The 17,241-nt window shown below is 48.2% G+C and overlaps 6 protein-coding genes across 6 annotated transcripts; 4 read left to right on the top strand and 2 right to left on the bottom strand.

Moving 5' to 3' along the window:
- Positions 1–83: 83 nt before the first annotated feature.
- ABOM_005069 (alpha-amylase) lies at positions 84–1,803 on the top strand (the record flags this gene model as incomplete). Its single annotated transcript, XM_022532198.1, has 7 exons — positions 84–309; positions 376–965; positions 1,020–1,043; positions 1,102–1,122; positions 1,174–1,396; positions 1,454–1,706; positions 1,779–1,803. The coding sequence occupies 7 exons, from the start codon at positions 84–86 to the stop codon at positions 1,801–1,803; spliced, it is 1,362 nt and encodes a 453-aa protein (XP_022390408.1).
- Positions 1,804–4,080: 2,277 nt separating this feature from the next.
- Positions 4,081–5,520, top strand: ABOM_005068 (MFS multidrug transporter; the record flags this gene model as incomplete). The annotated part of the gene is made up of 4 exons (XM_022532197.1): positions 4,081–4,239; positions 4,309–4,684; positions 4,800–4,847; positions 4,901–5,520. The coding sequence occupies 4 exons, from the start codon at positions 4,081–4,083 to the stop codon at positions 5,518–5,520; spliced, it is 1,203 nt and encodes a 400-aa protein (XP_022390407.1).
- A 930-nt stretch (positions 5,521–6,450) lies between these two features.
- Positions 6,451–7,283, top strand: ABOM_005067 (uncharacterized protein; the record flags this gene model as incomplete). The annotated part of the gene is made up of 3 exons (XM_022532196.1): positions 6,451–6,575; positions 6,637–6,807; positions 6,887–7,283. The coding sequence occupies 3 exons, from the start codon at positions 6,451–6,453 to the stop codon at positions 7,281–7,283; spliced, it is 693 nt and encodes a 230-aa protein (XP_022390410.1).
- A 796-nt stretch (positions 7,284–8,079) lies between these two features.
- Positions 8,080–9,390, top strand: ABOM_005066 (acyl-CoA thioesterase II; the record flags this gene model as incomplete). Its single annotated transcript, XM_022532195.1, has 4 exons — positions 8,080–8,145; positions 8,247–8,676; positions 8,744–9,267; positions 9,343–9,390. 4 exons carry the CDS (start codon positions 8,080–8,082, stop codon positions 9,388–9,390), a joined length of 1,068 nt encoding a protein of 355 aa, XP_022390409.1.
- A 512-nt stretch (positions 9,391–9,902) lies between these two features.
- On the bottom strand, positions 9,903–10,915 carry ABOM_005065 (heme-dependent oxidative N-demethylase family protein; the record flags this gene model as incomplete). Its single annotated transcript, XM_022532194.1, has 3 exons — positions 9,903–10,314; positions 10,367–10,489; positions 10,551–10,915. 3 exons carry the CDS (start codon positions 10,913–10,915, stop codon positions 9,903–9,905), a joined length of 900 nt encoding a protein of 299 aa, XP_022390412.1.
- Positions 10,916–14,870: 3,955 nt separating this feature from the next.
- On the bottom strand, positions 14,871–17,194 carry ABOM_005064 (Hsp70 family protein; the record flags this gene model as incomplete). The annotated part of the gene is made up of 4 exons (XM_022532193.1): positions 14,871–15,070; positions 15,123–15,561; positions 15,615–16,547; positions 16,610–17,194. The coding sequence occupies 4 exons, from the start codon at positions 17,192–17,194 to the stop codon at positions 14,871–14,873; spliced, it is 2,157 nt and encodes a 718-aa protein (XP_022390411.1).
- Between the last annotated feature and the right edge of the window lie 47 nt (positions 17,195–17,241).

The raw sequence follows: 17,241 nt of genomic DNA, 5'->3' as shown, positions 1-17,241 counted from the left end.
ATTGGAAACGCCTTCAGCGCTCACTAATGAGTTTGAAATCTATCGGTGTTGATAGTATTTGGATCCCACCGGGATGTAAAGCAATGACCCCTTCCGGCAATGGCTATGACATCTATGATCTATACGATCTAGGGGAGTTTGACCAGAAGGGGTCACGATCTACAAAATGGGGTAGTAAGGCAGAACTCCAATCTCTAGCTTCCTCTGCGCGGAATCTCGGTATTGGCATTTACTGGGATGCAGTCCTTAATCACAAAGCTGGTGCAGATTATACCGAACGATTTCCAGCTGTAAAAGTGGACCCAAAAGGTATGATCTCTAGCCGTAGAGAATCCATATCAGTCGGTTAACTAATGCTCTGGGTTGGGACAAAAGACCGCAGTGTTGAAATCTCCGCTGTAAAGGAGATTGAGGGCTGGGTTGGATTCAGTTTCCCGGGCCGTGACAGCTTACATAGTCCCATGAAATATAGTTGGCATCATTTCAGCGGCGTTGACTGGGATGAAGCTCGGAAGAAAAATGCGATATACAAAGTCGCTAGCAAAAGATGGTCTGATGACGTGGCGCACGAGAAGGGAAACTATGACTATCTTATGTTCGCTGACCTAGATTATTCCAACCTAGAAGTTCAGAAGGACGTTCTCCGATGGGGAGAATGGATAGGAAGCCAATTACCTCTCCGCGGCATGAGGTTAGATGCAAGCAAACACTACTCGGCTGATTTCCAGAAGAAATTTGTCAATCACGTTCGAGCAACTGTCGGGCCGCAGCTTTCCTTCGTTGCGGAGTACTGGAGCGGCGATGTCCGGGTTCTTACGCATTATCTGCAGAACATGGATCACCAGCTGTCTCTGTTCGATGCCCCCTTAGTGGGACGCTTCTCGAGGTTCTCGCGCACGGGAGGAGCAGATCTTCGCAAGATTTTCAATGATACACTGGTAGAGAACAAGCCAGCACACGCAATTGTAAGGCCTCTCCGGTTTTATCCTTCGTTTGCACTATGCTTACCGTATGAGTAGACTCTAGTTATGAATCATGATACAGTAAGAGAGACCCGTCGTGGACCAGCATCCATGGAGATGTTAATAGACTATCCTACAGCAACCAGGACAGTCCCTAGAGGTACGACACATGGTCCTTTTGGATTCTGGAAACAACTAATAAGCTCCTCAGGCTCCGATTGCATCGTTCTTCACGCCCCTCGCCTATGCATTGATTCTACTCCGAGACAAGGGACAGCCGTGTATATTTTATGGAGATCTTTACGGTATCAGACGCGGCGTCAAAAATCCCATGACCCCATCCTGTGGTAGGAAGCTTCCAGTTCTTGCACGGGCTCGCAAGCTTTACGCTTACGGCGAACAATGCGACTATTTTGATCAGGCCAATTGCATCGGTGTGTATCCCAAACAGTATTCGAGCTGCTTGGTCATGACCACCTAACAGATAGTAGGATTCGTCCGTTATGGCAATTTGCATCACCCGTCTGGTCTAGCATGCATCATGAGCAACGCGGGTGCGTCTCAGAAACGTATGTACGTCGGGCGGAGCCATGCCAAGGAGCAATGGACAGACATTCTGGGATGGCATCCAAGGACAGTCATCATTGATAAGAAAGGTTACGGAATATTTCCTGTTTATGAAATGCAGGTTAGTGTCTGGGTCAACTCGGCTGCAGAAGGGAGAGAAAGTCTTCGGGAATCTTTGTGAGCGCCATTCCATGCATCCCTTCCTATGTTTTCTCAGCATAAGGCTTTTTTGAGCTAATATATCGATAGTGAGGAGGGGATTTATGAGGATTAACCGGCCTGTCTGTCTCAGATATCTGACAAGGCGTATTTTGACCTATCATCCGGCGGCGTTACCATTTCCTTCCACTCAATAGCTTGAGTTCGGTCGATCAAAATACTATATACTAGGAGCTTTCGAATACCCATCTAGTGGTTGAAATGGGCGCTTTGAGTGTACATCAATCATGGCTATCAGACCAGTTTCTAACCTTTTTTTTTTAAAAAAAAAAAAAGGGAAAAAAAACATTGATCGCTAGCTTCTTGCAGACATCACAGGGTTTTCCAACTTTTTCCACACGTTGTTTCTAAGGTTATCACCGGCTAGTGTGAGCACTATTATGCCTTGCTTATATCAAGAAGTGCCAACGTGTACAATTCATTATCCTTGTTTTATACCTTTAGCTGAACTAGCATGATCACCTGAACGCAGACTAGTGGATAATAGATCCAATTTTACGCGTACAGCTTACGATTCCACACAACATCCCCATGATCTTCCCGTACCCCAAACAAGATTACCTGTTGTCTCAAATTCAAAGACAGAATTCTAGCAGGTTCTACAAGCGGAAATATCAGCAGTGCCTTGTTATTTTAACTTCTTTTGTGCGATTATTTCAAACCTCTTCTGGTGTCTGTTTACATTGGCAGATTCAGGGAGGTTGGCCATTACAAGCTTCCTGGTAAGTAGATATGCTCCACTGTTCAAGTCAGGAGTTATCAATTTGTTATTCGGGAATGCTTTCCATGACGTGGCTCCGTCCACCCGATTGTCTCCAAAGAAGCTGTCACTCGTGCACAAGGAACCCTCAACTGCAACGACCAAATGTCGGACCTACATGATATAGGTCTCGAGGATAAAGAGTCAGGCATTCTCGGTTCAGTCTGGGAGCTCTCCCAAAGGGCAAGTCCGATATTCTTTCTCTTCGGCGTTCTGTCCGTGGCGGATCTGCTTCCGAAGGGAAAGATATCAATGCAAGGGACTTGCGAAGTTTAACCGTAGGGGGCTCCACGCAAACTAACAATCTTGGCAACTGTTCCTAAACATTCTCCAGTTCGGTGAAATCTATATGGCTTGAGTAATCATGTGAAACAACGTATTCAGATAACACTTCAAGGTTGTCACCGCAACTAAGATTGCCTGTCTAGACGACGGGTGCCATAGACAAGCTTTTCTGGGTTAAGCTTGAGCTCAGTAAAAGAGCGTTGCTAATGAAGATCCGTTCTTGCCATGACGAACCGGAACTCTAAGTAGTAAGCACTTGGTAGGGCTTAGGGTGAATCACTTGAAACACGCTGATCCGCATACTAGTTCTAAGAGCAGTAAAAAGGACTGAACCATGCCTTGCTTCATATGCTCTGCTCTGCTCCAGTTACTGCACTACCGTTGATCCGAGAATGATGGAGCGCTCTTCCCTGGTGGGGGGATCAACATATTTACACAAATCCACATATTCATCGAGCAGATCATGATCCACTTCGCCTCGTTATACTAATAGAGGGCATCACAGGGGTATATTTGAAATACTTGAGGTTGTCATAGATGACGACTCCTGTCAATTATTCGTGGCCTCCTTGGGGATCAAAGACTACGATAGTTGTTATTAAAACATGAGTTCCCAAAGCTCCTCGATGGCCTAATACGGTGTTGGATCCACAGTAGTTGCCGGTCAATATATAAACATGCCTAACACCTCACTTACAGCGAAACCATGCCATACAAGAGAGATAATAAACGGTTTGTTTCCGAACGTTTATCAGATCCTGCACTTGAGCTAACATGTCGTTTAGGGGAAGCGATGACCTCATCAGAAAAACCATATAGCTTGTCTAGTAACGATCAAGCCAATGACTGCCATTCCTCCGACAGTCAATCAAGCACATTTTCTCCCTGGAGCTGCTGTCATATGGAATCGAAAACCGTGGTGGCCTTTGAGCCACACGATCCGGATCACCCTAACAATTGGTCAAAGGTATAGTGGAACTGTCCGAAATCAAGAACTTCGTACAGCGTAGTAACTCCATACTTATGTACTAGTTTTGGAAAATATTTGTGCTTGTTACTGGTGCCAATGAGGTCATGAATAGCACTGTCGGTTCCTCAGTCCCAGGCGGAGCTACAAAAGCAATCGCCCAGGAATTTAGCGTGACGAATCAGCAGATCCTTGTCTTACCGATTTCTGTATTCCTAGTCGGCTATATTCTAGGACCTCTGTTATGGGGCCCCTTTTCGGAGGCTAAGGGACGAAGGTATCCGTTATTGATAGCTTTTTTGTTGTATACCGTCTTCATGATGGCATCTGCCCTGGCAAAGTCGTACCCATCTTTGCTTATCTTCAGGTTGCTCGATGGAATGGCTGCTTCTGCACCTATCGCTATCGTTGGTGGCATCTACGCCGATATAGAGGCAGATCCTACGGCTCGTGGTCGACTCATGGCATATTACATGACGGTAAATACCCTATATTCAGTACCTAGTACTGTTGGTAGTATTTGTTGGGATATTAACCCACTTTCATAGGCTACAACCATTGGACCCGTCCTCGGGCCTCTAGCGTCAGGCTTCCTCGTGAGTTACGGCTGGAGATCATGTTTTTGGTTTGGTCTCGCATATGCAGGCATTAGTCTACCTCTGGCTTTCCTGATGCCAGAAACATACGCGCCTATAATCCTTCAACAAAGAGCTGAGAGACTACGGAAAGAGACGGGCAATTCAAATATAGTATCGCCGTTGGATCTCGGTAGCCGAGATCTTAAAGGAACACTCATTATCCATTTGGCACGGCCGTTGCGAATGTTGTTCTCTGAGCCCATCATATCTTGTTCCTGCTTATACCTCGCCCTTACCTACGCAATATTTTATCTCTACTTTCAGGCCTATCCATTGGTTTTCCAGGGTTAGTGATAATCCCGCCTGTTTCCCGTCCCGCTCCATAGCGACCCTTCCCAGTCAGATTCTCCCAGTTACATAGAAGGCTGCACGGTAACTCACTAACCTGGAAATGAATGCAGGTATCTACGGAATGGACGCAGCGAAGTCTGGACTTTGCTTCCTCCCAAGTGAGTCTCATGAAGCCTGAGATCCCGAGAACAGTACTGATTGCCCAGAGCAGTCGGGGTCGGCGCTGTAGTTGCTTGCATGATATTCTTCTGGTACGACAATTTTTTAGCCCGCGCAAAAGCCCGGAATGCGAAATGGGCACATATTGAAGAATACCGCCGTCTTCCTCTTGCTTGCCTCGGAGGCCCATTATACGTTGTAGCTATCTTCTTCATGGGTTGGACAGCTTTTCCCAACGTTCACTGGTCGATTCCTGCATTGTCGGGGATTCCGTTCGGGGCGGGATACATGTTGAATTTTATGGCCATGGCCAATTATATGGCCGACGCTTACGAGACCTACTCTGCTAGCGCTATGTCCGCATCTGCTTGTACACGGAGTATTTGGGGGGCTATGTTGCCTTTAGCGACCAAGCCAATGTTCGATCGCCTTGGGGTAAATTGGGCATACACTCTTGTTGGCTTTCTGAGCCTTGGGGTCACAGTAATTCCATTTGTCTTCATTCGTTACGGAGTTCGTATCCGAGAGAGCAGCAAGTTCTGTCAAGAGCTCAAGCGGTTAAAGGAAGCCGATACTCAGGGACCACCAACAGATCGAAGCGTGGGAAGGTCGGGCGAGGTTTCTACGATTCATGTCGAGCCCAAGGACGTGGAAAATCAGAGTGGTCGGTAGTACTACGCTCGTCTGCCTCTGAGCGACACCCAAGGTGATGGTGTACAAACAAAAGAAAGAAACCAAATTTATCAGATTCGAGAAATCCAGCTGAAGTCTTTTCTCTTTTTATTTTTATTTTCTCTTCCTTCCAAATACTCCACGGTCGTGAGGTTTTCTGGTATGGGAATACTAGTAGTAGTCTCCTCTGATTAGATCTTATCTTGCACGAATCGGGGAAGTGGCTATGATAACTTACATGCTCCTTTGCTCACCCTTAGTCTCGGGATGAGTGGGGAATTTTGGATTGGAGGGGGAAACTGTGGCATTCCTTTGCGATACAGACAAAAGTTGCTATTTTTGTCCGCTTATCAATGTTCAACTGCTGGCTTTCGCACTGCTGGCTGAGGTAGTACCTGTGGCTGAGCAGTGCAGATTACGAGATTCTCGCCTGCAAGTGAGATTATAAGAGGATGGAAAGAATCCCAACTTAAGTGGAGAGAGCCAATCACCCCCCTGTTACTTGCCGATTCAAGGGCCAATCCCAGAGCACGGGCGCGGATGATTTACAATCTAAAGTGAGACCGTCTGTTTTCTTGCAACTTCATTTAATCCCCCTGCCTCTCACTTTTTTTTCTTTTCTTTTTCTTCTTTGCTTCCTTCCTCTTTTCCGATATCATACGGTTGGATGTCCTATCTACCACTACCCCCTTGATATTCTGGTTGCTGTCCTTCGTTTATCAGCATTCCGCGTTTCCCTTACGGCATTAATCTCACTGAATCGGCCATTCTAATATTGTTATAGATTCTTGACTTATATTAATGCCATTGATTATTGCTACCAGCAGGATACCTCTGTTATCTATATCCCATATGTGAGCTATTGGTCTCTTCCAGGACCTGTATAATACTACTAGACCATCTCTCGTGTAATTCCGCAAGAGGCGAAACATGGATTCGCCTCAGTATCAGGAGCTTGGAATTGTGTCCCAGGAGCAACAGCCGATCGATCACGAAAAAGTACGAGCGACTTGGAAATTCCTGGCGGGCTTATCGTCGAACTTGACGCTTGTGGGGTATGTGTTCTTCTGCCCTCCTACGTATGAACGATCTGATAACTGACATGCCGTCACAAAGGTTCCTCGTCATGCCGCTCGCATTTGAAGACGCCAAGGATGATTCTCTTGGGGACAAGACAGGCACAGCTGTAGCAGCATTGGCATTAATCGGAAATGCATACCTTCTGTCGCTCATCTTATTCTGCGCCCAGTATCGTAAGCGTACATACTTGATTCATTCTGTCTTCCTGTAAATGCCCGACGCTTTTTCTTCTGTTCTTCTCTTCTCCATTTCCCCTTTCTTGGATTGCAATCTCACCACAACGCAGACCTTGCCTATTCTCCAACCTCCTCGGACTGTTGAATGTCGTTCTTAATATTCTCTGTCGAAAGCTACTCCCCGTCGGCCGCTTGGCAACAGTGGGCATGGTTCTTGCCTCTATATTCGCAGTCGTCTACGCGTTATGCGCATTGTGGGTATATGGAAGAAGCATCGCCGACGAGATTCGAGCCGACGACTCCGACCGTACAACAATCCCTTTGACGGAAGAGGAGATGCAACGACAACAGCTGCTCCGGCTTCTTCAAGAAAATCAAGATAAAAAGAGATCGAGCTCCAAGGTCATGCAAAAGACTTTCAGGGTTAAAGTTCCGGAACACATCAATCCCGGAAAAGGATGGGATTCCTTCATGCCTCCTCCTCGCGAGAACAGTTACTATAGCTGATTTGGTCAGCATGCGTGCATATAAATGAAGCGAGATGATAGGGTAATTTACTCCGAAATATCCTGGCCCTTGCTTGGCTGGCCGGCGGATCGTGTTCATCACTACCAAGCGCATACCGTGTGCACATCTCCAGTCGCCGATCGTCTGAGGATAAGAGACTAGCCGAGTATGGCTTACACGATATATCACACCAATGTAGAGATGCAGTGCAGCACACCATACCCGACAAGACAGAGTTCGAAGGATCTACGGCGGCTACGAATGGGTTGGGAAGATGAAGGCCAACCAATAACGTTGATGCTGATCTACCGAGGGTCTTTCTATAACCCAATACCTTCTTTTCACCCTGATCCAGACATCACATGCTTTCTGCAGTCATGCTTACATCAATACGGAAACTCTGTATGTCTACTCTATTCCATAGATTAGAAAGAAGTCGGTGCTTTGTAAAGCGAGTCTTCTCGATCGTGTAGACGAGGGTATGAGAAGAGAGTAGAAGAAAAGATAAGGACAAGACTGGGTGGGTTGGGAGCCACCAAGTTGTTGGTTCACTGGTAGTTCTTCATAGCTTAGAATGCCGACGGAGATTCGGCACCAAAACCATGGAAGTTGAAACAGGAACGCCTCGGCAATTACCCGATTAGGAATCCCCTGCCCGCGTCATCCACGGGGTCAAGAGTCCTTCCTCAACCTTTTTTCCCTTTCCACCATGAATGCATTACATTTCCTCCTTCGTTGTTAACTGTCCATTTGATCTCCTTGTGTAGAACCATCCGGATATCATCTAAACCTAGTCATGGCGAAAAGGGTGACTCTCTTTGAACCTCCCCCGCTAGATTCTTCCAAAGCCCCCATCGAAAATGTTTTGGAGTTACGCCCGTGATAGATATTGGTCCGGTACGTTTGTCCAAATCTGTCCCGTCTCTCTTGTTCTGTCTCTAACCCTTTTCTTCCTCTCAACAGGATGTCTTCACCAATACTCGTCCTCTCTGGCACCCACCTGGCGCGCGGGGCATCTACGGCGGTGCGGCAATCGCCCAGTCACTCGCCGCGGCGATGCGGACGGTTCCGTCGGATTTCGCCGTCCACAGCATGCACTGCTATTTCGTCCTCGCAGGCGATTCCGAAATTCCCATTCTATACCATGTTGAGCGAGTGCGCGATGGAAGGAGCTTCATAACGCGCACTGTTCAAGCCAGGCAGCGCGGTCGACCAATTTTTACCACCACCTTGAGTTTCAGCAAGGCCAACAGTGGCGGGAAGAAGAAGCTGGAGCATGCGAAATCAATGCCTGTTGTTACGCTGCCGGACGATTCTTCTGCGGATGTACAGAGGAAGCTTTATAACGCTGGAGGCGGGCCGTTCGAGTCGCACAAACTCGGGACTGTGAACCGTAAGCATCATGACCTGCGTGTTATACTACGAGTTGGATGAAGTTCTGGTCATGCTAACGGGCCCAGGGGATTCGTCCAAGCCGGAGGATAAGCGAATCCGACGCTGCATGCGCGCACGAGGAGCCATCTCCGAGGCCGGCGGCCACCACGCCCATCTTTCCGCCCTCGCTTATGTGACCGATAGTTATTTCATCGGAACTGTATCGCGCGTCCATGACATCCCTCGGTTTGCCTCCCCCGCCGAACTCAAGGCAGCCCTAAACGCACTCAAGAACCCATCCGACTTAGACGATGACGAAATCTCACGAGCGTTTAAGGAGTTGAAGGAAGAAGAGGCCGCTGAATTGCGCCGTCGGTTGGAGGGCGCCCTCAGTAAAGCTGAGGACCCGAAGAATAAACACAAGCATAAAGAGGTCGGCATGATGGTCAGTCTTGATCATTCAATTTACTTCCACAATCCTTGGGCGTTTCGCGCAGACGAGTGGATGGTCACGGAGATGGAGAGCCCTTGGGCTGGCGAGGGGAGGGGCTTGGTTCTCCAGAATATCTGGTCTAAAGATGGAACATTGATCGCCACCTGCACGCAAGAGGTATGCTCCCTATCATTCGTTTGTTGGCCCTCGGTCCGTTTTCGAATGCGATTCACTAATGCATGGTTGGTATAGGGTGTCGTAAGGTTAAAACAAGATGAACCTCCTCGGTCAAAGATATAGACCATTGCACTGCATTAATCAACACCAAATACCCTTTCATCTTGTTGGCGATATCTATTTCTAAACTAGACTTTCCCGTTTGCTTTTGATTATAATACATTATTGCACAGACATTCATCACATATATCTTTTTGGGTGCCTCCCGTCCCCCGGTCTATTAGTATTTGTATACATCATTCTTTGTACATACGTTTCAGTTGATCACTTCGGCTTATCTTAAGGTGTTAAAATTGATCTTCTTTCATATATATTATTCAGATATAGCATACATGGATTGAACAATTCCTGTCTGCCCTTCATGAAATCACGGTGCCAAAAGGAAGCAGAGAAAAGAGAGAAGAAAAAAAAAAAAGAAGCGAAGCAACCATGACAGCATTTGATGCAAAACAAAAAATGAGAACGCTCTCGCAAAACAAAAGATCAGAGTGCCACCCACCCGTTTTAACCCAAAACAATGCCCCCGATGCAAGAAAAGGAAAAGAATAGTGCTACAAGTGTCGTGACCTCTCCAATTACACCTCCATCATTCCTACCTCCTCCTTCAGCTTCTCTTCCTCTCGGCTTCGTTTCTCACAGAACTCCAACGCCTTGGCCCCCCAAACTTCTCTTCCTTTATATTCGCCGACATAGTCCGGCCAACTTTTGATTTCTTTAGCTAGATTTCGCAGTTCCTGCATTGGAAGTTCATTCAAGGTGGTAAGAAACGTCTTGACGCCGAAAACGAGTGCTCCAGTCCGGGGCAGTCTGCGGAAGGTCTGTCGTTCACGGCGGATGACGATATCCTCAGGAGATGGGTTGGGGTTGTCCTCAAACAATGTCGTAGGACGATAAAGGGTTTCAAACAAGTCTTCATCAGAGCGCTTCACTTCAACAAAGTAGTTTGACCGTTCCATTGGTGAAGATGGCGTAAGGCGGTTCAAGAACCTTATTGAAAGTCAGCTTCCCATCTTCTTTATAGAGCTCCATATCCACTAACTTGCTAACAGAGGCGGCGACTTGCTGATGCCACAGAGGCACAGGTTCATGAAGCCGGGAGATTGTCCATCCAATTCGTTCCTGTACAGTCCATCCCACCGGAAAGAGGCTTGCACTGGCGGCCCTGCCTTGTTGGTCAGCTGTCGTTGCCCTGAAAGTAGGTCAAGGGGTCTCTTCAAACTAACAAGTAGTACTCGTCGTCCGCATTCTTCATCAAGATGCTTAGGTCTTCCATGGTCAACCTCACCGCTATCTCGAGCGGATCGACCTGCTTGTTTTGACCCCCAAACACGAACGTTTCGCTGGTCACCTTGTTGTGAACGGTCGACTCGTCGCCGGACCTCTTATGTTCGAATTTGTCTGGAAACCGCTGGCACAGGAAATCAACCACCTCCTCCAACGCTTCAAGACATGCTTCGTATGACTCTGGTAGGCATTGCAGGACCTTTTGCTTTTCTTGTTGCAGCAATTGACTCCGGACCTGATGCTCCGCCATGTAGTTCTTGTCGATGGTAAGCCAGTTTTGGGCATCCAGCTTCCGAATATCCATCATGACTCTATATCTCTCCCTCCCTTTGATGGGAGGAGGCTTAAGGTCCTCGCAACTAACATCTTGTGGACGGTGTTTGGGCCGAAGCCAGGGAAGATGGTTTCGAAATCTAGCAGCAATGAAGGACAGAAAAAGAAACAAAAGTCCAATGCAGGAAAGAGTATTCATCGCCTTTTTTACCCGGAATCCAATCAATATAAGGAAAGGAAAGAAAAAGAAAAACGAAAGAAAGGATGATGTTAAGGAACTTTTGGTTGTCTCTCACTCATCGAACGCCACGACCAGGAATCACTGTTAACGTCAACATGGCAAAACCTTCTTCGGAAGAGGGCAATGGCTGGAAATTTATCTAGTCCATGGACCCTAGGAAACGATGATCGTCTGGGTCAGACGATTACCTACAAAGGCTACAATGGCTTCTACATTCCTGATTCAGGCAGCTGGGTCGAACTCTGATACGTCCTGGGCTTCCCCGCAAAAAGCCGCAATTCGCCGCTCCAAAAAAAGAAAAGAGAAAAAAGAACTGACAGCATCCACATGATCGAGTAGACTTTCTCAGCTATCATAGCAATTGAGCTTCAGTGGGTCCTGGGATGGGGGGCGGAGGAGAAAGTCAGGGTAAGTGAACTCTAAGTGGATCAGGGAAGGGCCAGGCAAATGGACTTAATGTACAGCGCCTCAAGATCCGCAGCCGGGCCATTACTCGGAGTCCTTCAATCGGCCGTACAATTGCATTACCAGGATGCTCCCCTCCTCGAACTAAGTACGAACTGACTAGCTTCATGGCCCCTCCGATCTAAAGGGCTGAGGGTACCTCTGCTCTTCGTCAGCCGGAGTTCACGCGTCTACCGTCCGTGCGCATAAGAATGAAAGGCCTCGTGAGCTAAAACGAGAGCCTGACTTAGGGACTGTCTCTACTGCCTAACAGTTCCTGCAGTTCCGCTCCAGCAACACTCGACTTGATTTCCGAAAGGCAGATGCAGAATTCCAATAATGGCATCATGACATCAACCTGGGATTACAAAAAGAAATTAGAAATAGCGCAAAGTGGCACGTTTGCGTGGTGACTGGCCTTGGATTGCAGAAACCCATACATCGTGCTAACCAAGCGCACTTGTACGACAGAATGAATATTGCCTGGGAGCTTCTGGGGCACAGCGTGTGCCTCGATGCGTGGGCCGAGTCCCAATTTGGTGGTTGATGGTCACACAGTTCCAGAGCGTCTGTTGTCATAGGTCACCGGGTTGTGGATGGAATCCAGTCCAGGTACCACTGTACATCATGTTCACTGACGTGCTGGCATGCTAGTCATTCGGAGTACTACGACTGGTCCATCTTCTCTGGGCGACCGTGGCACTACCCTCGAGACTAGGATCAGAAGAGAAGGTACGGGGCCGACACTGACGTACCATGAGGGACAAGTCCTTGCAGTCTTTCGGTCCCCGCGAAGCTATGGGGAGACTAAACATGCTAGGGTGGTGCACTGTAGGTACGCCCCAGCCAGTGGGGAACCTCAACTAACTACTTATCTACTTCGGTACGAATGTATGCACATCCATACTATGGAAGTGCGCACTTACTCAGTTGACGATCCACCACCGACCGGGCCCAGAATTCGGGTTTCTAAGACAGTCGGTTTGGTTGGGCGACTCCACCCTCCTGAGAAGATATCTGGGGTTTTGCGCTGCAACCGCCTTATCTCGCGCAAAGCGCGCTTGCCGCAATTCTGCTTGGTTTTAAGTAAGAATCAACAATCAATGGTGTACTAACCAGCCCCCTAGTATAGCAGTGTCTCATCCAAGAATGCGCTTTTTTTTCCCTGCTGCCCACTTCCCATTTTGACGATGTAGGTGGCCTTTTCTCCCCTCGCATTTTTACTTTGATTTTTGCTTTTTCCTGCAGCTTTCCTTTTTCTGGCATGATCGGACGAGATTTTACGCCTCATTTGCTGTCCCTTTCTTCCTACTGTTTTCTACTCTTTTTCATTTTTTTTTTATTTTTTTCCCTATCTTTTATCCACCTTTTTTTTTTACCTTTCACATCCTCACTCCCACGTATTCACACAGACTAGTATCCAAACCCTCCGATTGAACTACGTCTGACTAATGACGACGGCGATATAATTGCTTTTATCGGGCTGTCAACATGCAATCAATGATCAGAGCAGCTACGACACTACCTAAGACTTACTTATGAGCCCCTCTTACCTAGTCTGACTGTACTGAGCCCATAAAAGCAGAGACACCAAGGCCAAATAGTGGCCTTACCCACTGTTCACGAAAGCATCACTCTTAACTAGCAATGATCCACTCATCAATGGGGCACTCGCAACCCACCGACCAAACGGCTTTCCTCCATTATAAATGATAGACTTGTCTAGACAGGCCTGGTAAACTCAGTCGAGACCCTACTCCTCAAGTCTCCTCGGCGATATCCTGTCTAATAGGAGGGATCTCCTGGGGCCGATAGTGGGACACCTACTCGTGCTAACCTTCTCCAGTATCTAGGGACTGGGGCTGTGGGCACGGACTTCGCTTCAAGGCCATTGTCAAGGCCTCCTGTGGCTCCCAAATTCTCCCTAGAATGGGGCCTCTCGGCGGATATCCTCCATTTGCCTTCAGCACTTGGGCCATCAACGTAACTATGATTTTCGGAAGAATTGTCCACTCAATCGAGCATCTCACACGATGAAAGTAGAAATTCAACATTTCGTTATTACCCGCTAAATGAAGTGCACACCATCTAAAACCATGAATCGATGCATTATGTCCTCTGTACTGACAACGAAGCACTCCGTATTTAACCACACACCTACCTATTCTGGAAAGCCACAGGAGAACACCTCGAGATCGACTACCCATATAGAACATTTTACCTAGTTGCCTGATATATCCATCCCCGTCGTAAACCAGAATCCCACACCAACTAGAACAGAATGGCAGGAATCGAACCAAAACACAAGTACATACATACAAGAATCATGCAATCTAGTAACGAATCCTTTCTTTCCACTACCTCCACCCCCAAGTAGCTAAGTCAACTAAGTTACCCTCTAAAGGTAGATCCTAATAAGTAAAAACATTCCAGATCCACCGAATCCTAAACAAATAACGTATCAGTTCCTCAAGACACACTCCATTACCTAAGTGTGCCAGACAATCTCCCCTTGGATGGAAGTTTACCTATAGGAGAGACTGGGACAGAACCCACCCGCTCACCTATCTTCCATTTTCTTCCGTTGATCATCTGAAGGGTAGTTATTCCGTCTTCTTTATAAGATCAAGTATGGTTGAGCTTATGTTTGCTCTATCCTTGTCTTACGGGTATGAGTTATATTTTTTTTACTCTCTCTGAGTTGAGGTTGGATTGTAGATGTATATTGATCTTTGTTTACCCTTCTTTCGCCCCGTTCGTGCAGGGAAAACATCCAGAGAAGGGAAACGCGGGGTCGGTTATTGGGCTGGCTGATGGGGGGTGGTTTGCTTGCTTGAAAGGTATGTCCAGGTGATGGGTTGTGGTTATCTTAGCTACGTACCGTTTGTCTTTGACTTGACGAGTAGCGAGGGAAGGTGTGCTTTGCTATTGATTAGGACGTACTGATTGACTAGTGCTATGCTCCCGGATGGGTGATGAGGGGATGAGGTAAATTGTATGGTATAGAAGGGCGGGCCTTTGTCGTGAGTATTTTTCTTTTCTCATTAACTGAATTAATAAATCAACCAATCATCAAGGTGGGCTCATATAAAGGTATCCAGGAAACATCAAACATGAACATAAGGTAAGAATAAGAGGTAAACTCCATGATGGACCTCTGGACAACATTGCCCAGTGGTTTCGAAGGGGAATAGATGAGAAAGATGGTATAAACGCCCGCCCTGTGCAGTTGCCGGTCAACCGAGTCCGTCGGTTGGCCTTGAGTTTTTATAATACCGATACCAGAGTGAATGTGCCCGATTTACCGGAATTTGGCTCGGCATCGGCCCATAACCTCGCCTTGGCAGACGAGCTCGGCGCTGAATTCACTGCCGTCGAGCGTGAGGTAGATGTCAAAGTATACACGGTAGAAGACTCCTTGAGGGGTATCCATGCGCTCGAAATCAGTTTCCAGGTTCTTGCGCGATAGATCCGATGTGAGTGTTACAACCTCCTTGATCCCTGTTACACAGTTAGCAGAGCATCGTAAGGAACGGCAGGATGTGTAACTTACGGGGGTCTTTCGTGTATTCAGGGCAGACATCCTCGTCACAGGCGTACAGAATATCCTCATACATCAGGGTTGCTCCCGGCGCAACCTGTCGGAAAAAGCTAACCTTGACCGGCTCCCCAATCTTCACTCTCTCACCCTTTTGCACAAAGATTTGTCGCGTGTATTTGCAGCGATCTCTGCCGTCAAGGCTGGGGACACGATATTGTTCCGGGTGATACCCTTCTTTGAACGGCTGCAATGTGGCCATGAGGTAATGTCGACGGGCCACACGGTGTGTAATCACACGTTCTGTTATCCCAGCAGTGACAGCGCCCTTAACGATCGCAGCGACCGAGTCCATCGGACGGACAACCTTTGATTGATACTGAGGTGGTACATGGAGTTTGATTTGTTGGAAGAGATACTCTGATGCGCCGAACCCACCCACCACAAGAACGTTCTACAATGCTGGTTAGTCAAAGACAAAGCTAGACGAGTAGCATTAGAGCATACCTGTAGAGACCGGTTCTGCGCTTGGATAGCGATGATCTGATTCCTGACCAATTCGAGAATACGGTTGACGACGGGCTCAAAACATTGAAGGATCTCCTCGTTGGTAAACGTCATGTAGCCCTCCTCTATGCCGGCATCTGGGAAGTCGGCCTCAATGCCGACATCTACGGCCCACTTCTGTCCGTTGTTTCGGAAATCGGCCTTGATCCGGTTCTCGAAGTCCATGATACACTTTGCATACACCTTACCTGCCGTGCGGGAACCGTCAGGGAGCTTCATCTTACGAATTTTCGCACGAAGGATATTGCTGAAGTTCCGATTGAGAGCCGTTGAGCCGCACGAGTCACCCGATCCAGCTGTACATTCGGCAACACTGAACGGTTGCTCCTCCTCAACCTCGTAGGCGATCAAATCCACCGTTCCACCACCACAATCCACGATCAGGATCGCATCACCGACCTTCAGATTGAGCAAGCCGGTCTTTGCACAGAACAGAGCGGCAGCTTCCGGCTCGGAGATCAACGTTAGGCGATTATCGTTCTCGTCCCGCAAGAACCCAGCTTGCAAAGCTGCCGCTCGTGTCGCTGCCTTGCCCGCATCATTCCAGATAGCTGGCACGGTGAGGTAGTACCGGATGTTGCGCTCTTCCCGAGTAAAGACCTCACCGAGGGTCTTCTGTAGCTGAGCGCGCATCGCCTGTCGTAGCTTGAAGAGGTAGTCGGCGGCCACGTCGATTTCCGACTTACCAGGCGGGAGGGGCGGCAGATTAATCGGATCGATATAGGTGTTCCCGGACAGCATAAGCTGGAGCTTGAACCATTCGACCTTCTGCACTCCCTGCTTCGGATAGCCCGTTGGGGCTAGCGCGTCCGCAATATCAGGGCCCCATCCCACCACTTTCTGGTACTGATCATAGTAGAGGACAGTGGGGATCTGTGTGAAACAGCTTGGTCAGACAGAAGTATTCTCCCTCGGGTGCGGTTTGGATTAATCACCTTCTGTTTAGTATGAGTTCCTGCTCCGGGCCATTCCGTGATGATGTCCTCTCTTGCTTCATTATTGGTCGCAAAGGCAAATGCGACACCGGAGAATGTGGTGCCAAAGTCAATGCCGACAATCAGCTGGGCCTTACTCCGACCGGCACCTTCAACCTCAACCGCGGGATTCCGTACCCCGTATTGGGGCTGGGGCATTCCCTGACCCATTCCATGGGCTGCGACCGGCTGTTGCAAACCATACCCCGGAGGAGCACCCAAAGGTTGGACCGGCTGTTGCGTATAGTGCAAGTTGGTATTCAACGGCGCGGGGTGATGACTCAACTGCTGGCCCGGGGGCATCGGGCTGGTTGGCCGCTGATATGTATAGCTGGGGGGTCGCCCCAGAGGGTTTTGGTTGTTCATCGGAAGACTCGTCGTAGACGAACTATGGTGAGAAGGTGGGGAACTAGGAGAGGTGGCGCTTGAGGGCGGGGCGACGAGTGTATTGCTCGATGCGTTAGGTGGTTGTTGCACTGGCGCAGGCTGGGCACTATTTTTGTTCCGCTTCGTTCCAAAAGTGAACGATTTAAACCGTGAGCTCATCAGGTCCATATAAATGACCACGATGGGGTCAACGGAGTATTAAAGAG

Source organism: Aspergillus bombycis, assembly GCF_001792695.1.
Source record: "Aspergillus bombycis strain NRRL26010 chromosome Unknown contig00029, whole genome shotgun sequence".
Taxonomy (NCBI): domain Eukaryota; kingdom Fungi; phylum Ascomycota; class Eurotiomycetes; order Eurotiales; family Aspergillaceae; genus Aspergillus; species Aspergillus bombycis.
The sequence above is the reverse complement of the archived record's forward strand: the minus strand, read 5'-3'. Positions and strand labels throughout refer to the sequence as shown.